Source organism: Thalassophryne amazonica, chromosome 14 (genome assembly GCF_902500255.1).
Source record: "Thalassophryne amazonica chromosome 14, fThaAma1.1, whole genome shotgun sequence".
NCBI classification, from domain to species: Eukaryota; Metazoa; Chordata; class Actinopteri; order Batrachoidiformes; family Batrachoididae; genus Thalassophryne; species Thalassophryne amazonica.
Window position 1 is genome coordinate 91,262,097 of NC_047116.1, and position 27,697 is coordinate 91,289,793.

General features: G+C 42.1%; 1 protein-coding gene across 1 annotated transcript; it reads right to left on the reverse strand.

The window, feature by feature from the left end:
* Positions 1 to 100: 100 nt before the first annotated feature.
* On the reverse strand, positions 101 to 26,072 carry LOC117525155 (histamine N-methyltransferase-like). Its single transcript, XM_034187004.1, is given in 11 exon segments — positions 101 to 1,200; positions 1,202 to 1,247; positions 6,022 to 6,080; positions 6,082 to 6,113; positions 6,355 to 6,485; positions 6,967 to 7,074; positions 7,366 to 7,418; positions 13,158 to 13,288; positions 18,031 to 18,066; positions 25,541 to 25,728; positions 25,936 to 26,072. Coding segments are annotated over 9 exon segments (894 nt in total). The 5' UTR covers positions 18,061 to 18,066; positions 25,541 to 25,728; positions 25,936 to 26,072; the 3' UTR covers positions 101 to 896.
* Between the last annotated feature and the right edge of the window lie 1,625 nt (positions 26,073 to 27,697).

Sequence of the window (27,697 nt, forward strand, 5' to 3'; positions counted from 1 at the left end):
TGTGGTGTCTTATCTTTATTTTACAGTGTTTGTGGTCTGACAGTTCAGTTCATGATGAGGGTAACAGAAACTGTTTCAAAAAGCAGTTCTTTGGGTTGGTTCTGTCACATTCTTAGACCCTAACTGTTGACCTTTCGATCTGCTCTTTGATCCTGGGCACTCATTTTTGATTGCTGATCTTTGATCATGCCCTTTGGTCCTGATGACTGAATTATTGATCTTTCATTGCTGATCATTCAACCTGCCCTTTGATCTTGATGTTTAATCTTTGATCCAAAACACTCATCTTTGATTTGGATCACAGATCACTGAACTTTGAAGAGGAGGTTGCAAAAGAATGAGGATCAAAGGTGGACCTTGACCTTTGATCCTTATTCTTCAACAGGTGAAATTACAACCAAATGAAACTGGTTCAGTGATCAAAGGCAAGACTAAAAGCAAATTAAGTCAACTGAAGCATCAAAGTCCAGATCTGAAGGAGTTAAGACAGAAGTTGTGACCCAGATCCATTAAAGGATGCACTCCTTGATCTGGATCTACACCAGAAGTGAATCAGCTCTTGGCAGACTTGAGGGCTACCACTCCGTGACATTTCACTGAAATCTCTGTCTTTTGCTGGACATTGAACAGATAATCAGAAAAGACAGAATGTTAGCACGTGATACTGTTTGCATTTTAAATACAATACAATATGTAGCTTATTGACTTCACACAGTATAGTCGGGTCTAAACTGGGTCCATCAAGTCCAATCAAAACACAAGACAAATGTCAGCTCATAAGCCTAGTTTGTATTCATTGATTTTGACATACAAAGTAAATGTTTATGCGCTAAATAGACTGGAAACAATTTTAACATAGTATTCCATTCCCCCCTGCTCCACAGGTGAGGTTCCATTTAGGCATAAATAGGTACACAGCTGAGATGGCTCTTGAACGTCACCCTGCTGTCTTTCTCAGTGCTACACGTGTTCCTGGGAAGGTCTCGGATGCCGGCCCTGAACTCTGGGGTGATGGACTGGGGGAAATGATTCTCATCAATTATGAAATCCAGCAGACGTTGTCCTGCGTCATTGCCTTCATCGAAACAATCGGTGATGTCAAAAGTGTTGGGGATGATGTATTTGTCGTATTTCAGGCTCTGGCTCTTGACATAGGCAATGACATCTCTCCCTGTGAAGTAATCTGACGCATTTAGGACTGAGCTCGTTCCCACATTTATTCCACAGGATGTCCCAACCACTGTCAACTGCAAAGAAAGTTAAAAATAAAGAAAAATGAAATGATTATTTTCATATAGACACATTCATCATGATGTAGTTATAGCTGGTGTAACCCCTCCCCTGCCATGGACTGTAGAGTTGCGTCAGAAAGGACATCTGGTGTAAAACCTGTGCCAAATGAACATGCACATCCACCTTGGATCTGCTGTGGAGACCCCGAGTGAAAACAAGGGAGAAGGCGAAGGGACTGACTATATAGAAATAAAATATATTGGGGGAAAACATTAAATCAAATTAATCATACTTACTGCAGCCATATTTGAAATTTAAATGAATAGTGAGCCCCTTCGCCTGCTCCCTTGTTTGCACTCGGGTCGCCACAGAAAATCCAAGGTGGATCTGCATGTTGAATTGGCACAAGTTTTACACTGGATGCCCTTCCTGACGCAACTCCACATTACAAGAAGAAGTGTGGCAGGGGTGGGATTTGAACCGGGAACCTCCTGCACTGAAACAAAGTGTATTAACCACTTATCCACCACCCCCTGTGAAATTTAAATGAATAATGCACCAAATAAATGTTTTGTCCTTCGTGGAAAGATGACCCACAAAACATCGAATAAAAAGATATAGCATAAAATCCTGAAGTTTTCCTTTAAAGGACAACTACTGTACGTAAGTTTGGTCAGTTTTTTGTTTTTTTGTTTTTTTTTTTGCTGTTTTTTGATGTCAGTCTTCTCTACGGAGCTCCCCCTACAGCTCGGGAGTACATATGTCATAAAACTGTACTAAAAATTTTATTTTTTATTTTACTATTTCTAACCCTACCCCTTCCCCTAATGCTAACCATACCCCCCCCCCACCCCCCGCATCACCTTGCATTTCATGCTCCTGTCACAAAATGAATTTGTGCTCCCGTCTCGAAAAGTGCCACATTTTCAGTATCACAAACTAATAGATAGATAGATACTTTATTAATCCCAGAGGGAAATTCAAGGCATCCAGTAGCTTACACATTAGACAAGACACACACATTACACCAGACACACAAATAAGATTAAATAAATAAAAGAAAATAGACCACTCAATAAAAACCACTAACTAAACTAAAAATAAAATTTAAAATTTTGTCAGCATCCAGTCTCACAGAATATAACAGAGGAGTAAATATAGTGTAATAATGCAGTAATAGGGAGGTAGTGCAGATGTAAACAGTACACAATATAAACAGTGTAGGTTGTGCAAAGAAGTAAACGGTGTAAACATTATTGATAGTGCAAAAAAAAAAAAAAAAAAGCAATAAAAGGTCTAATCAGATGTATCACAGGATTATTTTTTGCTGTGTTGGGAAGAGTTAAACAGTCTGATGGCCTGAGGGACAAAAGACTTCCTAAATCTGTCCGTGTGGCATGACTGGGACAGCAGTCTGCCACTGAATGAGCTCTTCTGCCTGATGATGGCGCTGTGCAGAGGGTGCTCAACATTGTCCATGATGGCCAGCAGTTTACTAAGGGTCCTTCTCTCTGCCACTGATGTTAGTGTCTCCAGCTCTGTTCCCAGCACTAAACCAGCATTCCTCACCAGCCTGTCCAGTCTCCCGGCGTCCTTCCTCTTCATGCTGCTCCCCCAGCAGACCACCACAGAGAAGAGGACACTGGCTACCACAGACTGGTAGAACATTCGCAGGAGTTTATGGCAGATCCTGAAGGACCCTAACCTCCTCAGGAAGTACAGTCTGCTCTGTCCCTTCCTGTAGAGGGTGTCAGTATTGGCTGACCAGTCCAATCTATCGTCCATAATTGTCCCCAGATATTTGTAAGACCAGACCATCTCCACATCGACCCCCTCAATGGAGACTGGCTGCAGAGTGGGCCTGGACCTTCTAAAGTCCACTACCATCTCCTTTGTTTTGGTAATGTTCAGCTGCAGGTGGTTTGATTTGCACCACTCCACAAAGTCTTGTATCAGGTCCCTGTACTCTCTTTCCTGTCCCTCTCGCACACATCCCACAATAGCAGTGTCGTCCGAAAACTTCTGCATGTGGCACGACTCCGAGTTGTAATTGAAGTCTGATGTGTACAGAGTGAACAGAACTGGAGAGAGCACGGTTCCTTGTGGTGCTCCAGTGCTGCTGATCACTGTGTCTGAGGTGCAGTTACTGAATCTAACATATTGTGGTCTCCCAGTTAGATAATCAGTGATCCAGGTGACCAGATGAGTGTCCACCTCCATCTCCATGAGCTTGTCTCTCAGTTGCAGGGGCTGGATGGTACTGAAGGCACTGGAGAAGTAAAAAAACATGACCCTCACAGCGCTGTTACCCCTGTCCAAATGAGAGTGGGCCCTGTGAAGGAGGTAGAGGATGGCGTCCTCCACTCCCACCTTCTCCCTGTATGCAAACTGCAGTGAGTCCTCAGCATGTCTAACCTGAGGTCTGAGGACACTCAGCAGCAGTCGCTCCATGGTCTTCATCACGTGGGATGTCAAAGCGACCGGCCTGTAGTCAGTCATTCAGCTCCTTCGGGTGTGCCTTCTTAGGAACTGGAACAACACAGGATGTCTTCCACGTGACTGGGACCTTTCCGAGACGCAGGCTCAGGTTGAAAACATGCTGGAGGGGCTCCCCCAGTTGGTTGGTGCAGGCCTTAAGCATTCTGGGACACACTTTATCCGGGCCTGCTGCCTTCCTGGGGTGGAGTCTCCTTAGCTCTCTCCTGACCTGGTCTACCGTGAAGGAGGGAGGGCGGTGAGAGTGAGTGTTTGTTCCGGCTGACTGTGACGATGATGATGATGATGGTGGTGAGGATGGTGAGGGTGAAGGCGAGGGCTGATCTACTGTGGGTTTTGATGCTGACGGTGATGATGATGATGGTGAGGATGAGGGCAGATCTGCTGGCGGTTTTGATGGTGATGAAGTGATAACTGCTGCGGGAGGGGTTGATGGGGGGTTTGCAGAAGTAGAACACTCAAACTTGTTAAAGAAGTCGTTAAACTGGTTTGCTCTGTCCACACCCCCATCTACTGGGCTGCAGCTGCTGTTTTTGCAGCCTGTGATGGTTTTCATTGTATCCCAGACCTCCTTCATGTTGTTGTCTTGCAGCTTTCTCTCCACCTTCTTCCTGTAGGACTCCTTGGCCTCTTTAAGGCGAGCCTTTAGTTCCCGCTGTACACGCCTAAGCTCTGACCCATCTCCGTCTCTGAACGCCCTCTTCTTTTGGTTTAGAAGATTCTTGACATCGCTGGTGATCCAGGGCTTGTTGTTTGGAAAGCAACGTACCGTTTTTATGGGAACAGCAACGTCCCTACAGAAATTCAGGTAGCCCATAGTAGCTGCATAGCCCACAGATGAACTTTTCGTGATGCCATCAGAAACTGCTGTGAGACAGGCTTGTGTTTTTCACACTACTTCATCTTTCAGTTCTACTATTGCAAGAAAATGCCAACCGAAGTTGATCTGTGTGTGATTTCTTACTCTGTCATACTGTTTTTCTTGCTTCCTTTGAGAGCGTTTTTTTTTTCTGCTGGCTCTGTCATGAACATGTAAGAAATGAAGTCTTTCTTAGCTTGTTCTTATAGCCACTAGCTCACTGGTGCCTCGACAGGGGTCATGTATGTGTTGTTACTGTAGTGCCGTAAAGCAGTTTATGTTTCTCGCAAGACCCGAGACTCTCATTCACACGACTCTGGGTCAGTTTCTCTGAAGTTAAAAGGCTCAAAAAGTTTCTTAGTTCTCCTTTACAGGGGCCTGTAGTAGGACTGCGGTAAGGTTTTCATACTGCAGTCAAACAAGCCTACGAAAACATATGATCTATCATTCAACGTCTTTTTGGGGACATAATTACAGATGTCCCCAAAAAGACGTCTGCAATATGAACATCTCGCCACTAGATGTCGTTGAATCCTCCTTCAGGCCACTAAAAATCAAGCACTTTTCAAAAATCAACACTGGCTAAGGTGCTGTGTCAAAATTCACATTTGCATTCAATCTAGGTTGTGGCTGATATCATACCTGACCCCCCAGACAGTAGTATTTAACCCTCTGGGGCTCTTGGATTTGCTGGGGCAAGTGGTTTTCTGGAACCCAAAGGTTTAAGTTTATGAATATACCACTTATAACTGTTAAAACAGCTCTCTGTATACAAAGAGCTTTCAGGGAAAAACCAAAACGCAGACATAAAATTGCTACCGGATGAACAGAAAGTCAAACCAAAACATCAGCGCCCTCTGCAGTAACAAGAAAAAACTGCAATCACCCCACATCAAAATGCAAAGTATGAATTTTGTTTTGTAATTCTGGCCATCGCATACGGGCAAAAATCGACCCAGAATGCATCTAATCTCCAACATCTGTTGTTTCGTGTTAAACAGTTGAACGTCCAGTCACTTTCACACAGTGAAACGTTTTGCTGGTGACTACGTTTTATTTCTATGTGTTTATGAGAAGTCCGCGCAGGTTTACTCGATTTTGGAAGAGTGTGACCATGAAGGCTTGGAGAGGAAGCAGTGGCAGGTTCAGCTGTGGTGTGGACACATGACTTTGAAACAGTTATCACTGCTTCGTGTTAGTGAAGCTTTATGTAACCTGCTTATTGAGTGCAGCTTGACAAAGGAAAGAATCAAGGGACACAAATGTGATGATGCAGATCAGATGTTTCATGAGCATCATGACAAAATCATGTGTCTTCGGAGTATTGGAGCATATGAAGTCGCGTGAAGCCCGAAGTTCGCCTGTAGTGCTTCAAAGGCGACTACATACGACAGGGAGAACTCAACACATAGTTACTTTAAAGGTGGCTTTACCTCCTTCCACAACGATCATAACCATGCCGTTGTCTTTCAGGAGGCTGCGGAAGAACTTTTGTTTGGTCAAGGTCGCTGACACAGCAGATCATCTGTTGGACCAATTTGTGGGCAACCTTTAATTTGAATCTATGGATTCAAGCAAGTGTTAGTACCTAAAGAAATTCTATCAGACAAATGATGCTCATAACAACTCAATTCATACCAACAGTTCAGCATCTGCAGGAAATTACACAGTGAATCATGGCAGGGAGCTTGTAGAGGACATTCATCACAGAGCGGCCAACAACCTTCTGATTGTGTTTGAATATCTGCAAAGAAAATTTAAAGTACCTGAATCATATGTATGAAGTCAAACTTCTTTGCGTCTCCCGTGGCTTGGACTTGTTTCTGGTACTCATCACTTGTCATGATGTGCCAAGCAAATGGGATCTTCTGAAGGTTGGAAGACTTTGCTACCAATGCTATAAAATGTGCACAAGATCGGAGAGAAAAAAGTGCCAATGATGAGATTTAGTGTTCGTTGCACATCTTCACCTTAAAACTTCATTTAATTCAATTCAAAAATCATATAAAGTACAATTTTGCCATTGTAATATCTCATTGACGTGTCTGCCCCCTACTGCATAGTGAGAGAATGCCACACGGATTACGAAAAATAAGAAGAGTCCACTCACAATCAGTGTTGCCACAATTATTTAGAAAATGTAATCCAATTACTGATTACTCCTTGAAAAGTAAATTGGTTACCTTACTGATTACTCACTTTTAAAAGTAACTAAGATAGATTACTAGTTACTTTATTAGTAACATTTAGGAGCTGCCAACAACACCCCTCTGCCACCTCAACATGATAATGATAACCCCGTTTTACCTGTTTTGAAAATGATAACCTAGTTTGCCAATAATCACTTACTAAACCTTAACTTAATACTTTATAAATACCTTTGAAGTTTTTGATTTGTTCAGTACTGCTGTCTAAAACGTCCACAGTGATGAGGACATCAGGAAAGGCGGACTGCAGCAGAGAGAGCAGCTTCACATCCAGCTCCCCTGAAAGAAGACATGAACGACAAAGTGTGAACCAAAACAACATGCAGATCCATACTGGATTTGCTGTGGTGACCTTGAGTGAACGGGGAGAACACAAAAGAAGAACAACAACTCTATACGCCAATTAGAAGTCGGATGTGCTCCAAATGCATAGGTGCCACTTGTTATACGCCTGCCATAAAGATAAGGTCTCCAGACTTCAAACTCCTGTTTGTACATTAGGGTAATTATTACAGCTGTAAACTAACAGAGAAACACTTTAGTTTCGTGCTGCAGGGAGGTGATACATACCTCCACCACTTCCAACGCCAAGAATGTCCAGGCAGCTTTTACCTGCTCCAATTCTGCATCAACATAACAGAAACTCCACGAAAAAAAAATGTAAAAACTAGAAGCACTCAGAGAGTGCAAACCTCCGCCAAGGCTATAGGGTCACTGACCCTAAAGAGATCCCCTCCTTGGCACAGTGATCTATTCAACAATTCAGTGTTACAACCAAAACTATGATACATACAGTTTTCTTTCCTTTATATTTGACATCCTTGACCATGAAAACATATCACTAGAACTTGGAATCACTTTTATGTCTTTATTAGTTCAAAAGGTATTGTATAAAAACGATTTTTCGGTAATGGCGGTTTTCTTCTGGATCTAGCTCCATAACATTTGAAGCTACATCAAATCTGATGACACATTACTGAATCAGTACAGATTCAGCTACAATTTGGTGTTAGTTGTGCATCTCTAGCTTCATTTGTCACCTCACACTGACACATTTTCTATTTTCCCTATATTTTTGCATATTCTGGATCACCAGATCTGGAATCCGGATCCGATCATCACCAAACTTTGTTGTTTGATAGAACATTTGACTATGTTACGCCTTAATTTTTTTTCAAGCCTTTCTGCCTTGTTTTTGTGGCGTTAGAAAGTAGAATGTCAAAATTCCCCCCTATCCCGCAATGGTGAAGAATCCTTTAAAAAAATTCCTGGATCCGGACCGTGATCCGGATCACCACTAAAATTTAATCACTTGTTCCTCTTGTCATTTCCAACCACTCCACAAAATTTCATCAAAATCTGTTCAAAACCTTTTGAGTTATCCTGCTGACAGACAGACAGACAGACAAACAAACAATCGTGACCAAAAACATAACCTCCTTGGCGGAGGTAACAATGGGTGAATTGATGAAAGGGTAAATAAGATACCCAACAGCACTAAAACATAAAATTGTGCCAATATATTCAGTATAGTATATATATGTGTGTGTGTGTGTGTGTCTCCTGTCCAAACAGGAATTGAGCCAATCTTGGCACACATATACTTTACAGGGAGTGACATAAAGCTATTGAGCACTTTAGTAGTAGTAGTAGTAGTAGTAGCAGCAGTAGAAGCAGTGCTGCATCATCATCATCATCAGTGTGGTAAAGGGTCGGTGTCATATTTTTCTATTCTCTTTTTCCTTTTAATTTTTTTACCTCTTCATTTTTGCACGTAATAGTAGCAGTAGCATAGTAGTAGTACTAGTAGTACAACCCCTGGCAAAAATTATGGAATCACCGGCCTCGGAGGATGTTCATTCAGCTGTTTAATTTTGTAGAAAAAAGCAGATCACACATATGACACAAAACTAAAGTTATTTCAAATGGCAACTTTCTGGCTTTAAGAAACACTATAAGAAATCAAGAAAAAAAGATTGTGGCAGTCAGTAACGGTTACTTTTTTAGACCAAGCAGAGGAAAAAAATATGGAATCACTTAATTCTGAGGAAAAAATTATGGAATCACCCTGTAAATTTTCATTCCCAAAACTAACACCTGCATCATATCAGATCTGCTCATTAGTCTGCATCTAAAAAGGAGTGATCACACCTTGGAGAGCTGTTGCACCAAGTGGACTGACATGAATCATGGCTCCAACACGAGAGATGTCAGTTGAAACAAAGGAGAGGATTATCAAACTCTTAAAAGAGAGTAAATCATCATGCAATGTTGCAAAAGATGTTGGTTGTTCACAGTCAGCTGTGTCTAAACTCAGGACCAAATACAAAAAACATGGGAAGGTTGTTAAAGGCAAACATACTGGTAGACCAAGGAAGACATCAAAGCGTCAAGACAGAAAACTTAAAGCAATATGTCTCAAAAATCCAAAAATGCACAACAAAACAAATGAGGAACGAATGGGAGGAAACTGGAGTCAACGTCTGTGACCGAACTGTAAGAAACCGCCTAAAGGAAATGGGATTTACATACAGAAAAGCTAAACGAAAGCCATCATTAACACCTAAACAGAATAAACAAGGTTACAATGGGCTAAGGAAAAGCAATCGTGGACTGTGGATGACTGGATGAAAGTGATATTCAGTGATGAATCTCAAATCTGCATTGGGCAAAGTGATGATGCTGGAACTTTTGTTTGGTGCCGTTCCAATGAGATTTATAAAGATGATTGCCTGAAGAGAACATGTAAATTTCCACAGTCATTGATGATATGGGGCTGCATGTCAGGTAAAGGCACTGGGGAGATGGCTGTCATTACATCATCAATAAATGCACAAGTTTACGTTGATATTTTGGACAATTGAAAGGATGTTTGGGGATGATGAAATCATTTTTCAAGATGATAATGCATCTTGCCATAGAGCAAAAACTGTGAAAACGTTCCTTGCAAAAAGACACATAGGATCAATGTCATGGCATAGGGTTAATGTCAACGAGCAGATCTGATTTGATGCAGGTTTTAGTTTTGGGGATGAAAATTTACAGGGTGATTCCATAATTTTTTCCTCAGAATTGAGTGATTCCATATTTTTTTCCCTCTGCTTGGTCTAAAAAAGTAACCGTTACTGACTGTCACAATCTTTTTTTCTTGATTTCTTATAGTGTTTCTTAAAGCCAGAAAGTTGCCCTTTGAAATGACTTTAGTTTTGTGTCATGTCTGTGATCTGCTTTTTTTCCACAAAATTAAACAACTGAATGAACATCCTCCGAGGCCGGTGATTCCATAATTTTTGCCAGGGGTTGTATTAGTACTAGAGGTACTTCTGTCATCTTGGTACAGCTTCTTGTGATGTTAAGGTTACATCCCACTCAAAAAGAAAGAACAAATGTAACACTCATTCTTGGACTATCACAGAGACAGACTGCACTCCCCGTCAATGTGTTCCGAACCAGGCAGCATCACAACATCCATATCAGGCAAAGAGAAGCTGGAAGGAAGCTTTGAAAACTGATCTGCAGTGAACTGTACCAATTTATATAACTACATTGTTCCACAGATAGTGAGTTCCCCACTGCCACTTGGGAACACATCTGAGAAATTGGAGTGGTCTTATTTTCAGGGCCTACTTTTACAGGTTATCTACTTCAAGGACAGTAAGCATTGCAAAATAACGGTGAAATGAGTGTGCATCCAGACCGCTGTAGTGATCCATCCCTCTATCTTGCTTATAGTGACAGAGAGACACAGTGACTGTCCTGACAACACTGCAGCTCAAAACCTAATGAGGGTTTCTTCTTATATTCAGAACAATACAGTAAATTTGGACCGTATCTTTAAAGATCATATCAGAGTGTTGCATTGGGAGTGTTACTCAGCAGGCATTGATATTAATGCATGTCCGATTGTCCAAGACAAGTAGAAAATGTGATTAGCTGACACAGGTACCCTATAACCTTGCCCACATAGGAAATGTCAAATTTTTCTTTATTAATTTTTTGTGTGTCACTACAAATTTTGGAGTTTTTCCGGATCTGCACCATCTTTCTTCTCAAGATTCATTTATTAATGACCACACAACAAGTTGGTGGAATTTGTTTCCAGTACAGCATAAAATGGTCACATCTCTGTGTCAACACACAACAAACAAACAATAAATAGACAAATACTGCCAAGCTGGCAGACCTTGGACTCCCTCCACTCACCTGCAGCTGGATATTGGACTTTTTGACAGACCGCTCCCAGAGGGTCAGGCTGGGTTCCAACATCTCCACTGCTCTTAGTCTTAGCACCGGCTCACCACAGGGCTGTGTGCTTAGCCCGCTCCTCTACACTCTTTACACCTATGACTGTGTCCCTACCCACCCTAGTAATAAGATAATAAAGTTCGCAGGTGACATGGCAGTAGTCGGACTCATCTCAGACGACATAGGAGAGCTAGCCTACAGGGATGAGGTGGAGCGGCTGGCAGAGTGGTGTTCAGTCAACAACCTGCTCCTTAACACAACAAAAACAAAGGAGCTTGTTGTTGACTTTAGAAGGAACAAGTCTGACATCCAACCACTTTTTATGGGGGGGGGGGGGGGGGGGGTCTGTGTGGAGCGGGTGCCGGTGTTCAGGTTTCTCGGCATTGAGCTGGAGAACAGCCTGACATGGCGCGCCAACACCAAGGAGCTGCTGAAGAAGGCGCAGCAGAGACTGTACTTTTTGAGAATTCTCAGGAGGAACAGTCTTCCTCAGAATCTGCTTCTCGCCTTCTATCACTGCTCCATATAGAGTGTGCTCACATATGGACTGTGTGTTTGGTATGGCAGCTGCACATCCTCAGAGAAGAAGGTGCTACATAGGGTCGTTAGGGCAGCAGAGAAGATCATAGGCTGCCCCCTCCCCACACTGGAAGACATTTACACGTCCAGATGCTGCAAGAAGGCAATAGATATTTCAAAGGACGTCTCACACTCTGGACATTGTCAGTTTCAGCTCATGCCATCAGGCAGGAGATACAGAATATTACAAACCAGAACAAACGGTCTAAAAAATAGTTTTTATCCAAAGGCAATCATGGCACTTAACTCTTCAAGGTGAAATAGTATGTAGTACATCTGGTGGCAGTCTTTTTCACCCAGTGCAACCTGTGACCGTACCATTCCTGTCCATAAACAGTGCAATTTGTTTTATATTTTTTCTTTTTAGATGTTTTATTCCTGTTCATAGTCAGTGTAATATGTTTTTAAACTATTTATTACTCTTAACTCACGAGCCGAAGCACTTTCAATTTCGTTGTGACTTTGTAAAAAGTAACAATGACAATAAAGACTATCTATCTATCTATCTATCTATCTATCTAAATACACATAAAAACATTAGTTAGTGACTTGGTTTAATGTCCGTACAGCTGTTGGGAAAAAAGCTGGTTTTGAGTCTGACTGATTTCTCACGTTTACATGTCTTGTACAAGATGAGAATCTTGTTTGGTTTTCTTCTGGCAACTGCAGAACGCTCCTCCAGGGGACAAAGATGAAAAACAATATGCATATACATACAGAACCACTGAAGGAGTGTGCATTCGGTAGCATCGCTCGGAAGCTGCAGTTTGCTGCAAACATTTCATATTAATGAAAATTACGCAAGGAAGAACAATGTAGTTTATTAGGCCGCCATCGTGAAATCCGCCACCATGGGACAAGTCAGCACAGCAATAGGACAAGAGGGTCTCTCAGTCTGAAGGGTATACAAGTAGAATCAGGGCTGTCTTTTGTCGTTAATAATTTCAGATTTTTAGGTAGACACCATTTTAACACTGTGCAGTTTTTGCTGCACGTCCCTCAACAGGCATGAACAATAATCAGCTGGAAGACATTTTAAAAATCTTCCAGCAGTAGATCACAGTATAGAAAAGAATAAAACACTCAGTTACTCCAGTACACATGATACTGCAAAATCTACATGGAAAAGCACTTCAAATATTAATGTGCATAGGAGGGGATTGTCTGCAGACTTTAACTCAATAAAGGACGGTCTGCTGTGTAGCAGTTGTTTTAGTAAAATCACTAGGCTTACTCTGTCATGGACAGACCAGAAGCTTATTTGAAACTATGAACAGGTAAAAAAAAAAAACCAAACAAACAAACAAAAAGCTGCACAAGAAAACATACAGAACACGTTGCAGAAGCGGCTTTAGTTTGATGTTTGAGTGTAACTTACGGGCGCTGCACAGTGTGCACGGTGCAGTATGTGACTGTAGCTGCATGACTAGAAGTGAACTGTTCGCAGGTTTGATCGATTCAAACACTGATCCCCCCCACCAAAAAAAAAACCAACAAAAAAACAAAAACAAAACAAAAGGCAATCAGTTGTTTTGTACCTTTTAAATTCCTCTGGTAGGAGCTTTTGAAAGTACTGGAGAATGGCCTCGTGCTCCCCGGACTTTTCCAAGTAGAACTGATAGTTTTGGACATCGTGACCCTCACAACAGGTCTGGTATGTTTCTGCCCCCTGCAAGGACACAAATAACGTAAGTCCTGAAAACAATGACTCAAAAGTAAATGCACCGAGTACAAAACAAACAGGAAAGATGACAAAAGTAGCAAATATGTAACGTGTGTGTGTGTATACAGAGTAAGCTGACTGTACTATGAAAGATGACATTAGTGTGCATCTGTGAGTGGAATTTTAAAAAAAGTCGCACAGGTGTGTCAGTAAATCTGAAGTCAGTGAGATTTTTCGAACACATTACAGGGTTACATTCCGTTCAGCTGCGTTGCGGGTGCTGCGCCGAATCTCTGATGTGAACAGTGATGCATTGACTCACAGTGACAAATGGTGCTTTAAGTTTGATTGTGGAATGTTCATGTCCACTGCACATGATGGATGCGTAACACATACGAGGTCTATTAGAAAAGTATTCTACCTTTTTATTTAAAAAAAAAAAAAAAACTATATGGATTTGATTCATATGTTTTTACGTCAACCAAGCTTGAACCTTCGTGCGCATTCGTGAGTTTTTCCACGCCTGTCGGTGACGTCATTCGCCTGTGAGCATGCCTTGTGGGAGGAGTGGTCCAGCCCGCTCGTCGGAATTCCTTTGTCTGAGAAGTTGCTGAGAGACTGGCGCTGTGCTTCATCAAAATTTTTTCCAAAACTGTGAGGCACATCCGAGTGGATACCATTCAACAAATTAAGCTGGTTTTCGGTGAAAATTTTAACGGCTGATGAGAGATTTTGGCTTGTTTCTATCGCTGTAAGGACTTCCCACGGAGCGGGACGTCGCGCAGCGCTCCGAGGCGAAGTCGTCATCCTGTTTCAAGCTGAAAACCTCCAAATTTAAGCCTCTGTTGACCCAGGACATCGTGAGAGAACAGAGAACTTTCAGAAGAAGTCGGGATCAGCAGTTTATCCAGACATTCCACTGTTAAAGGAGATTTTTTTAATGAAAGACGTGCGGATGGATTGGCGCGTCGGCTCGCAGCCGGCGCAGCACACCCACCACAGGAAAAACACCTCTGTTGGAAGCCTTAAGGACAAGTTGGAACATGCCCTGCTGTTAAACAATTTCTCAGATACTCACTCAACTGAAAGCCACCAAAAGCCGCCTGGATTTTACAAATGGTTATCAACACGGAGGTGTTTTTCCTGTGGCGGGCGCACTGCACCGGCTGCGAGCCGACGCGCCAATCCGTCCGCACGTCTTTCATTAAAAAAATCTCCTTTAACAGTGGAATGTCCGGATAAACTGCTGATCCCGACTTCTTCTAAAAGTTCTCTGTTCTCTCACGACGTCCTGGATCAACAGAGGCTTAAATTTGGAGGTTTTCAGCTTGAAACAGGATGACGACGTCGCCTCAGAGCGCTGCGCGACATCCCGCTCCGTGGGAAGTCCTTACAGCGATAGAAACAAGCCAAAATCTCTCATCAGCCGTTAAAATTTTCACCGAAAACCAGCTTAATTTGTCGAATGGTATCCACTCGGATGTGCCTCACAGTTTTGGAAAAAATTTTGATGAAGCACAGCGCCAGTCTCTCAGCAACTTCTCAGACAAAGGAATTCCGACGAGGGGGCTGGACCACTCCTCCCACAAGGCATGCTCACAGGCGAATGACGTCACCGACAGGCGTGGAAAAACTCACGCATGCGCACGAAGGTTCAAGCTTGGTTGACATAAAAACATATGAATCAAATCCATATAGTTTTTTAAAAAATACAAAAGGTCGGATACTTTTCTAATAGACCTCGTACATGTTGCATATCGCATATCCTTTGCACTCCCTGAATGGGATCCAGTGGAAGTGCACGTACGTAGCACAAGTGGGACATGCCGCTAGGATCTGACATGCCCGATCCATGTTGGGGTTCCGCGATTAGATTGTTCAGAATGCTGTTACGATGCAATACTAATACGTAGATTGCAGTGGGATTACGCTCAGACTGCACATAGACTGCCATTGGATAGATGTCCCACCTAGACTGGGCCACGAGTGTTTTTGCAGACGTGCAAAACATTTCAAACAGTCGCACAAATGGGCCCGCCCATGTAGACTGCTGTCTGATGTTTTCAGACTGCACCTCAACACTTTTCGGATGTGGGCCGATTCGTCATACTGACACCTCATTCGTGCTAAGTGTGACGGGGGTCTAAGTAGTGTGGTTGTTGTTTAGACCATAGAAGAAATAGTTGGGAAGAGGGATACTTCTATGAACTATTGTTGCTATTTCTTATGTAGATCTTTTATGGGTTAATAGAACACAGTTTTTTGGAAAAAAAAAAATAAAAATATTGGAGTGTAACAGCAGGTGGTTCTTCTCTGTGTTTGGTGAGAATTCTGCTGTTATCAGTCACCTGAATGCTGATTTATTACTGGACCAGAGTCTGTCAAGAACATCCTGCAGTCTTGCAATTCACAAAATTTTCTTTCATTTCCTGCCATGTGTTGCATTGTATCAATCAACTCATTTACCTGCCTGAAGCATTAAACTAATTACAGTCAGCTTGTTAGATTGGTGGATGGAACAAATATGTGGTAGGACTTTTTTTCTTTCTGAAGCCAGAGGGTTTTTCACCTCTGGTTATTGTTATATTCACCACCGCAAGCAAAGTAGATGAGCCAAGTCGTGTATGTATTTACCATATGCAATGTGGTGAGGGAGATCACCACTGTTTCAACACAAACTGCTGTCTGCTGAAAGCAGATTATGCCGGTGTGCTGTGATCAAGTCTCCTGTGGGCAATCTTAAAGAGTGACTATGCAACTCTGGTCAATTTTTCACTGTTTCCTCGGTTTTTTATTTGGTTGCATTCTTCTCTGTGGAGCTCCACCTACAGCTCAGGAGTACATATGTCACAAAACTGTTGTAAAAATGCATTGCTGCCACCCGCCACCTCTTCCCTCACTCCCCATGTGCATTTGTTTTCAATGGAGCGGGTAAAGGCAATCCATGGAGTCACGTCAAGAAAGTGACAACACACAAAAATACACAGAGAACAGAGAGTTGATGTCAATATACTGACAAGTACAGCAGCAAGAACACAGGTCTGCATCTGTTTTTCACACTTCTTTATCTTTCAGCTCTCGCTATTCTAGAAAGCCCGACCGTGGTTGACCTGTGTGTGACCCCTCACTCAGTCAAATACTCTTTTTCTCTTCTTCACTTTCTCTGACAGCTATTTTTATAGTAGACCTGCATTGAAAAAAATGCAGTCAGATCTTTGGACCAAAAAAATGACATATTTACACATAAGATCCTTCTGAATGTAGTAAAGTAAATCTGCAAGCCCAGATCTGTCATTCAACGGAAAAATCTTCGTTTAAAAATGACAAATTTACAGCTAAAATTTAGCCCTCCGCAAAACTGTCATCACATCCGGGACGCTGCCGAGATGTCAGAAAGAAGACCCTATCCCAGCATGCATTGCGCGCGCCAACTGTAATTTGTGGATTTACGTCAGTTTGCATCTCTTACAAAAGCACCATTTTATTGTCTTATACAGAAGGATCGACTTTTTTTAAAACTTCATATTGTCTTGCGGCACATTTGGTGAGTACACATTTCTTTTATTTTTGCTTGAAAATTATTTTGAGGGACTTTTTCATACACCCATTTGATTGAGTGGTGTCGCATTGAAAATCTACTGTCTTTAGCCTCCGGTGTTACCGTCGCGGGGTACGGATGCGGGACCCGCAAAGAATTCAAATCATTAAAAAGATATAAACTTCTCTCAGCGGCCATGGAGCTCTGTGGCTCCGATTACCGAGACCGTGCGGCGCTGCAAATTTTTCCACAAGAAGTCTGTCCTTGCGGGCAACAGGTGTCACCGGCCGCTCCGCATCAAAACAGCGAGCGTAGTCTCTGGACTTGTTGCCAAGTTGGCCCATTCAGTAGACAGGGAGGTGGTGCCGGCTGCACAGCAGACAGTGCGGTGAGAGTGGCCTGCTGCGGCGTTTACCGAGCCCGCACTCGGTAAGTGCATCGGAGGCAGTGAGAACAAGGAGTGGGGAAGAACGTCACCCGCTGTCGATGTCGCCGCTGATCTGAGCATGCAGAGCTGTATCTCGCATTCATTGCAGCTTACTGTTGGATGTTGAAACCAGGATGTGTATAACAGTAACATTACTAACAGATAAAATCAATTTCAATGCGGGATCAGACTGAAGGCGCGAGCGCTCCGTCTTCTGCCGCACGTCACTGCAATGTCCCGGATGTACAAACAGTTTTCGTGGAGGGCCAAATTTTAGCTGCAAATTTGTCATTTTTAAATGAAGATTTCTCCACTGAATTACAAATTTGGGCTTGCAGATTTACTTTACTGCATTCATAAGGGTCTTATAAATACATATCAACTATTTCTTTATGAGATCTGACCACATTTATTTCAATGCAGGTCTACTTTAATTCTTTGCTTTTCACCGGCTCGCCATGATGATGAACATGTAAAAAAATACAGCCTGAATTGGCTTGTTCTTATAGCTCTAGCTTGCTGGTGCCTCCATGGAGCGCGGAGGGGGCATGTATGTGTTTGTAGTGCTGTAAAGCAGCTCACATTTCTCATGAGACCCAAGACTCTCAATCATTGGACACCAGGTCGGCGTCCCTAAAGTTGCAAGGCTGGTTTTCTGCTACAAGATACTTGGTGTGTGTGTGTGGGGGGGACATTTTCCATAAAACAAGTCATTTAGTAATTACAATTACTCCCAAGCTGTAAAATTAAGGTAAAATGTGGCATAGTTCCTGTTTAACTCACCTGTGAACAGCCGTTTCCACAGTCTGCCATTTTTTTCTAGAAGTCAAAACAGAAGTCGTCATGAGGATTCAATGAGTGACTGACTGAATTTATTTAGTAAAAGTCAATACAAGTACATAAAGCAAATACTTAAAAAAAAAAATACACTGACGACACCAGAAAGTGAAACTTATTTCCATTCTGGTCCATATATAAAGTATCAAATAAAAAAAACAAAACAAACAAGCAAACAAATAAAATCACTTCAATATTGAATTAATTTAATTTATTGAATGAATTTATTGTGTGTATGTGTGTGTGTGTGGGAGGGTAGGTATCCACATAATTTATTTTTTGCTGACGAGCAAGATAAATAGTAAATAAAAAGTGATGGACCTGCGTAAAGGTGCCCCCTCCCCACCTCAAAATATTAAAATAGCACTGTTTTTCATTTGTGCTGGTTTGCGTTGTAAAAAAAAAAAAAAAAAATTCTGTTTGTGCTGTTAAAGCTTTTGAGTCTTTTTTTTTTTTTTTTTTTTTTTAGCTTTTGAGTCATTCAGAAATACATTTTCTGACCTGTGACGTCACTCAGCTCCCCCTCCACATCCAAATCACTCCAAACTGGTCTCTCTCCTTTGTTTTGTTAAAATAATTTGCTTAACTGCTATGACGGTCTCCAGTGGTGGGGTTGCTTGTGGCCTCCTGCCGCTTCGGGGGACTATGTACAATAAAACAAACAAATAAATAAATAAATATATAATTGAATTGAACTTAAACATATTACTAATTAGATGGAGTTTACCGCCCCCTCTGGGCTGCATTCCCAAACACCTTGACTAATAGTTCAGCAGATAACAGAAAATGTACAGAGGAATCCTTCAAATGGTGATACAAGCACCAAGTTTGGCAAAAGTACACCTTAGATAAAAATGACAGGTCACTTGACTTTTCAATAGGTGGCCACGTAGGGGTCAATTGAAGAATTACACAGGGGTCAAAATATAAAAATGCTCCAGTCATATTGAAAATTATACCACATTATTTGTCTGATTGTAAAGATTCCAACAAGGGATAGTTTGGACTATCTATGACTGAATGTTATGGAGTTATGGGGTAAGAAAACCTTAAGAATGGTGACAAAATTCAGTTTCAGTTTTTACAGGGGTCAAAAGTTACAGTTGCTCCAATTTTGTTCAAATTATTGGTTGTGTTAATAGGGTTTCAAAAAGGAATAGTTTGCACCATGTATCATGCTTAGTTATCACGTTACGTGGTAACATATGTCACATGTCATAGAATTCAATGGACGTCACCATTATTTGACTTTTACTTTAGAGACAAAGCATTCAACACAGTCAAAACTATTCCATTTATTAATCCAAGTAGCTCAGTCAACAATTTGCACCATTTTTTACTAAAATTGGAGCAACTTTAGCTTTTGACCCCTGTATTAACTGAAATTGACTTTGTCACCATTCTTAAGGTTTTTACCCATAACATTCAGTCATAGATAGTCCAAACTATCCCTTTTTGGAATCTTTATGACCAGACAAATAATGTGCTATAGTTTTCAATATGATTGGAGCATTTTTATATTTTAACCTCTGTGTAATTCTTCAATTGACCCCTACGTGGCCGCCTATTGAGAATTCAAGTGGCCTGTCGGGTTTTCAAAAGAACAATGTCTAAGGAGAATTTGTGCTGGATTTGGTGCTTCTATCACCATGTGAAGTATTGTTTCAGTTATTTGCTGCACTACAAGTGGTTGAAGATGAGTGAGTTGAGTAATAATAAAGCAGAACACGACAGCTCATGTATTTTAATGGATTTACAATTATATATAAATGATTATTTGTAATTACATTTATTGAACTTAAAATAAAATCGATCTACAGGTGAGATTTCTTCGTGATATCAACAACATGATGTTAAAGGTGCAAAGCAAGACCAGAACTATAAACTTTAATGGCAAAAGTAGTTAAATTATACAAATCAAAAGTATATCGGTAGGTTTGACCAGAAAACATACTTTGAATAGCTGACGCTTCCTGTGGAGTAAATCGCTGCTGCTGGGTTGTTTTTTTTTTCCTCTGTCATTTGTTTCAAATCCCGCAAAGTCTTGCAAAACTTGGAAGAGGTCGCCGCTCTGTGAGATGTCATTAACACTGAGACACTCTGATCAGACTGCACTTTAACCTCTGCACACAGAGAGCAGCACAACACAAACCTCTTTGTATAATGTGCCTGAAACTCTCCTGAATATATTATCTGGGTTTTTAGGCGTTGTTATTGCACTGAGAATGTTATTGCATGTGAGAAGCTCAGGTTGTTTCTCTGTTATTTTCAATGGGATTTGCTGTGAGCCGCAATCGCTTCCTGTTCATGTCATTCTGGGGGAAAGTGAACTTTGGTCTTTAACATCCTGATTATTGTCCTTTACAGCACTGTTTGTCCTGTTTGTTCCAGAGTAATATATATAAAATGTCTGAAATTCAGTTTGCATTTATTAAATTCTACGTAAGCTAAATGTAACAGACACAGATCATTTGGAATATTTGTTTTAGCAAGTTTTCAGTGTCTTACGCATGCAGTCTCTTATTAATGCAATGAAAAGCATTAAAAAAAACATTTTGGTAGTATAATGTTCATTTACACAGTGTAGTCACAGAGACTAGACTGGTCATGGTGCTCATTCCCGCAATATTTTCTTCTGCCATCTTGGGAAAGGAACTGACACCAGTTTTTAGCCACACTCTCACGAGCGCCACTAGCTTAGCTTATGACAAGCTAAAAGTGGACACTCGTTATATCCGAACAACTTTTCACAGTTTCTGGGGATTCTGTGTTAGCACGCGCCCGCGTCCGATGTGCTTGATGAATTTCTGCGCAACAAGTAGTTCCCAGATAATTGTGATTTATTCCTGTGAGATAATGAGTATATCTAATCTAAATCAATTCTAAAATTTACCAGTAATAAGATTAGAAAGAGAACTGAAGTTTTAAGAGTGGCCATAATAAATATTTAAGAAACTTAAAAGTTTATGAGCATTGTAAACATTGACACGATGGAGTTTGATGCAGAAAAGCTCAGAAAGATACGATTGGAATGTTTTGATTACCATTTACAGCTGGCAATGAAAGACCTGGGTGTTAACTTTGTGTTAAAGTCAGAACAAGAAGCTGCACTGAAAGAGATCTATCTGGGAAGAGACATTCTGTGTGGTGTCGCTCCAACGAGAGCGGCACGCTGAACAGTTTCGCGAAAGTAGTTTGGCGAACTCAATCTGTGGGCAAGCTATCCCCCAATGCTAAAACAGCAGAGATGTTGGTCCAATGAGAGCGGCAGTCTGAGCAGAGTGCGTAGACGCCTCATGGACTGCCGCTGACGTATCAGCCGGCCGCCATCTTGGCTGGGTCCCTGTTGCGCCCAATTATTTCTATATATTACAGATCAGTGGTTGCGCCCACAGTGCATTTATCTTTACTGCAGAATGTGTATTCCCAACTACAACAATCCGCAACTCCCCCAAATTTTACCTGATTATCTCTATATCTCTATCACATTTCTCCATGTAATGTGGAGTTGCATCAGGAAGGGCATCCGGCGTAAAACCTGTGCCAATTCAACATGCAGATCCACCTTGGATTTGCTGTGGCGACCCCAAGTGCAAACAAGGGAGCAGCCGAAGGGACTTACTATCTCTATATCTCTATCTACAGCAGGGGTGGCCAAGGTCGGTCCTCGAGAGCCACATTCCTGACACTCTTAGTTGTCTCCCTGCTCCAACACACCTGAATCCAATGAAAGGCTCATTAAAAATCTGCTAACGAGTCTTTCATTGGATTCAGGTGTGTTGGAGCAGGGAGACAACTAAGAGTGTCAGGAATGTGGCTCTTGAGGACCGAACTTGGCCACCCCTGATCTACAGTGAGGAAAATAAGTATTTGAACACTTATACTTATTTGCAGCAGTAACATACGAGGTCTGTTAGAAAAGTATCGGACCTTTTTATTTTTTTCAAAAACCATATGGATTTGAATCACGTGTGATTGCATCAGACAAGCTTGAACCTTCGTGCGCATGCGTGAGTTTTTTCACACCTGTCGGTTGCATCATTCGCCTGTGAGCAGGCTTTGTGTGAGCACTGGTCCACCCTCTCGTTTTTTTATTGCAAATAAATGTCTGAACGATTTGGAGCTTCGCTGCATCAATTTTTTTCCAGAAACTGAGAGAGACCTCCAGGTGGACACTGTTCGGAAAATTAATATGGCTTTCAGGGACGATTTTATGGGGATTATACAGATTAAGGAGTGTTACTGCCGCTTAAGGACGGCCCACAACTGCTGAGAGCGTGGCGCACTCCGAGCGCCGATCGACAAGCTGAAACCCCGCTGAAACAACCACATCATTTCCAACGTGAAGGCTTTGTTGATCCGGGACCTCGTCTGACTTTCACAAAAAGGCAGAAGTCGTGGACATCAGCACTTTTTCGGCACATTCCACTGTTACAGGAGTTTTTATTCATGGAAAGAAAAGTGGAGGGATGCACCACGGAGCCGTTTATTACGCGGGACAAAACCACCTCGGTGTTGGTCTCACAGGATGGCTTTCAGGTGGATTTCAGACAGCTGTCGGTGGCTTTTCAGTCGTGTGATTATCCGATTGTGATTGTGCATGAGCTGGACATGCCCCAACATGTCCTGGAAGGCTTCATCATGGTGTTGCTTTGCGCCATGCAGCTCCACCGCGACGTGCGGTGGAGTCGCTCCTCTTTTCATGACAAAAACTCCTGTAACAGTGGAATGTGCTGTTCATTTCTAAACTGAACGCTGTCTTGATCCGGTATGTCGTCTGACTAGCACAGGAATTGTGAAAAGACGTGGACATCAGCACTTTTTCGGCACATTGAGACAGACGTGCGGAGGAGTTCTGCGCGTCACGGTGGAGCCGCATGGCGCAAAGCAACGCCGTGATGAAGCCTCACAGGACATGTTGGGGCATGTTCAGCTCATGCACAATCACAATCAGATAATCACACGACTGAAAAGCAACCGACAGCTGTCTGAAATCCACCTGAAAGCCATCCTGTGAGACCAACACCGAGGTGGTTTTGTCCCACGTAATGAACGGCTCCGTGGCGCATCCCTCCGCTTTTCTTTCCATGAAAAAAACTCCTGTAACAGTGGAATGTGCCGAAAAAGTGCTGATGTCCACGACTTCTGCCTTTTTGTGAGAGTCAGACGAGGTCCCGGATCAACAAAGCCTTCACGTTGGAAATGATGTGGTTGTTTCAGTGGGGTTTCAGCTTGTCGATTGGCGCTCGGCGTGCGCCACGCTCTCAGCAGTTGTGGGCCGTCCTTAAAGCGGCAGTAACACTCCTTAATCTGTATAATCCCCATAAAATCGTCCCTGAAAGCCATATTAATTTTCCAAACGGTGTCCACCTGGAGGTCTCTCACAGTTTCTGGAAAAAAATTGATGCAGCAAAGCTCCAAATCGTTCAGACATTTATTCGCAATAAAAAAACGACGAGAGGGGTGGACCAGTGCTCACACAAAGCCTGCTCACAGGCGAATGTCATTCAAAGCGCATATTAAACAAATATGTAGGACTGCCTTTTTGCATTTATGCAATATCTCTAAAATCAGAAAGGTCTTGTCTCAGAGTGATGCTGAAAAACTAATTAATGCATTTATTTCCTCTAGGCTGGACTATTGTAATTCATTATTATCAGGTTGTCCTAAAAGTTCCCTAAAAAGCCTTCAGTTGGTTCAGAATGCTGCAGCTAGAGTACTGACGGGGACTAGCAGGAGAGAGCATATCTCACCCATATTGGCCTCTCTTCATTGGCTTCCTGTTAATTCTAGAATAGAATTTAAAATTCTTCTTCTTACTTATAAGGTTTTGAATAATCAGGTCCCATCTTATCTTAGGGACCTCGTAGTACCATATTACCCCATTAGAGCGCTTCGCTCTCAGACTGCGGGCTTACTTGTAGTTCCTAGGGTTTGTAAGAGTAGAATGGGAGGCAGAGCCTTCAGCTTTCAGGCTCCTCTCCTGTGGAACCAGCTCCCAATTCAGATCAGGGAGACAGACACCCTCTCTGCTTTTAAGATTAGGCTTAAAACTTTCCTTTTCGCTAAGGCTTATAGTTAGGGCTGGATCGGGTGACCCTGGACCATCCCTTGGTTATGCTGCTTTAGACGTAGATTGTGGGGGGGGTTCCCATGATGCACTGTTTCTTTCTCTTTTTGCTCCGTATGCATCACTCTGCATTTAATCATTAGTGATCGATCTCTGCCCCCCTTCACGGCATGTCTTTTTCCTGGTTTTTTCCCTCAGCCCCAACCAGTCTCAGCAGAAGACTGCCCCTCCCTGAGCCTGGTTCTGCTGGAGGTTTCTTCCTGTTAAAAGGGAGTTTTTCCTTCCCACTGTTGCCAAGTGCTTGCTCATAGGGGGTCGTTTTGACCGTTGGGGTTTTTCATAATTATTGAATGGCCTTGCCTTACAATATGGAGCGCCTTGGGGCAACTGTTTGTTGTGATTTGGCGCTATATAAGAAAAAAAGTTGATTGATTGAATGACGCAACCGACAGGCGTGAAAAAAACTCACGCATGCGCAAGAAGGTTCAAGCTTGGCTGATGCAATCACACGTGATTCAAATCCATATGGTTTTTGAAAAAAAAAAAAATAAAAAGGTCCGATACTTTTCTAACAGACCTCATACAAACAAATTATTAAAAAAAAAAAATAAATAAAAAAAAATAAAAAAAAATCATACATTGTGATTTCCGGATTTTTTTTTTTTTTTTTTTTTAGATTATGTCTCTCACAGTGGACATGCACCTAAGATGAAAATTTCAGACCTTTCCATGATTTCTAAGTGGGACAACTTGCAAAACTGCAGGGTGTTCAAATACTTATTTTCCTCACTGTATCTCTATATCTCTACCTCTATATCTCTACATATCTATCTCTCTCTCTCTCTCTCTACTATATATCTATTTATCTCTCTCTCTCAGAGAGAGAGAGAGAGAGAGAGAGATGTTGATTGATCAAAAGATAGTGGCACAAAAGGCTGCACTAGGTACGGGAAACAGAGAGGTGTGTTTATCACAAGGTAGATTTATTCTTTCAAACTGATTTAAAATATATAAAACATTTCACAAGTTACACATTTCATGGCCCTGCTTTTCACAACTTTGCACATACACATCAGGCACGATGTGGCCCTCTCCACAGAGTTAAATTATTGACCTTTGAATACTGCACTTAGCACAAGCTTAAATTGTTCACCTTTAACCAGTTTTTATGTTGCACTTAGCACAAAGTTAAGTTTTTTACCTTTTATCTTGATTAATATTGGCTGAGCAAGGGCCCCACTCAGGCACAAATGAAAAAAGCAAATACAACCAAACACTGCAATCCAAAACAAAACATAAGCAACAAACCAAAAACAACAACAACAAACAAAACATGCATAAAATCAAAGCAAAGAAACTCAGCAAAAAAAGGAATAAAACCCTTACCCCACCATATCAACCAGAACAGGTCGAGTCAGTCCCGTGCAGTGCATCAAACGCACCAGCAGAGGGAGCCCTCTGCGAAGCAATGCGCCCAGCTGTTAATGACCAACGAAAATGTGGACAAAGCAATGGCTCCTTTAATAGGAGGTGGCAACTCAAACGTGCACTCCACGCACCGTGGTTCCTCATGCCTAGATGAGAAACATGAGGATAATAAAACAACCAACTACATTAACTCAGCCTGTGTGGTTGAGATCTTAACTGCCAGTGTAGGTGCACGCACCCACAGACATCAGGAGGAGGAGGGGGACAGCCAACTACAACTCAGGCTCTAAAGCAGAACTTAACATCAGCTGTGGCACAGCACGCAAAGCCAGCAAGACAGTGAACGAACTTACCACAGGAGAGAGCCCACAGTGCGTGCCGACAACACACACCCCCAGGAACCAGGAAGAAACGCACACCTTGTCCAGGCTGCTACCCTGAACCCGAGACAAATGTGATTAAATAACACGCCAGCATCAACCGAGGCTGCAGAAAAGCACAAAACTGACCTGTTAGAACGACTGGAACCCGCGGCGTTTGATGCAAACATGACCAAACTTGTACAGGAATGCACAGCACGCCGCCACCACTAATCCAGGTGGTATGTGTCTATTAGCTCACCGTGCGTGCTTTAAAGGCCGTGTTGGCGCACCCACATTCACCTTAGACTGACATGATTTGTTAATGATAAATTACCATAGGCTTTAATGATACATAGTACATATGAGTTTACTAAAGGTACTCATGAAAATATCATTGCTAAGTAGAATATCAAGAACAGAAACTTCTGTATTCTCGAGATCAATAGATTTATTGAATGATCAATGTAAGTTACTACACCAGTAAATAATATGTGTATGTTGCCGAAAATAATGACTTTTCGAAATGACTTGCCGAAAATAATGACTAATGAAACTCCTCACCATCTCACCATGTCATTTAAGTCCTTCAGACTTTTTTCAGTAAAATGGTTCTGGGAATCATTAGCATGGCTAAAACCCTTCAGCCCCAACCAGGGCCCTCTTGACCCCCGCCATTTTAGGCATACAAAACACACATACAATAAAGTTAAAATAGCACATAGAAACAAAACATGTCATTGCACCATGGGGTGTTAAAGGCCACCTTAATTTTTTTTAATTTTTTTTTTTTTATTAAATTTAAATAGTTTGGGCACTACCCACTAGTTACTTTGAAATCCAAGACACATTTTCGATCTATTGACTCGGTCACACATCTGGGCCCTCCGTCTGTGAGGATTTAGCAATGAGCTTAAGCAATGCCGGTGACAGATCTGATGCAGAAGCAAACCGGAAGTGACGTTCCGTGACGTTCTGTGACGTTCCGTGACCGAATCTTTTTTTTTTTCTCCCAGTGACAGAATCAATTGTCTGGCTGGGGTTTCAGCCACCTATCCACTGGGCTCAAGGCCAATGGTTAACCACTCAACCATCACCTCTCCACTGAATCGGTCAACTGAGTACCACAACACAACACATGAAGTATATTACACAAGGTTTTTGTGGAGTGCTGCTCTGAGTGTCAAACCACATACAAAGTATATAACACACAAGGGACAGTAACTCCAACTGACAAGTTGATCAAGTTGCAAAGATTAGTGTTCCAGTCTGTGCCAGAGAAACATCATGGGTGGCCCTGGCCGGGCTGATATAGGTAGGGAGGTTGATAGACAGATAGATACTTTATTCATCCCCTTTTAGGGAATATTCATCTGCCTGAGAGCTTTCATACATCCAAAATGCATCCATTCCATAAAATACCAATAAATAAGACAAATATAAAAACACATTAGAAGTAAAAATAGATTAACAAAAGGCATTAAACAGTCTCATGGTGGCCGGTACAAGTGATCTTCTATACCTCTCAGTCCTGCATCTCATGGAGAGGAGTCTGTCACTGCGGTTGCTTTTCTGAGGAACCACAGTGTCATGTAGAGGATGAGATTTGTTGTTAATAACAGAGTTCATAATACACCTCATCCTGCTCTCCACCAGTTCACCCACAGAGACCGCCTCCCTCTCCATCACCGACACGGACTTCCTGACAAATTTGTCCAGTCTGTTACTGTCCCTGACAGACATGCTGTTCCCCAAC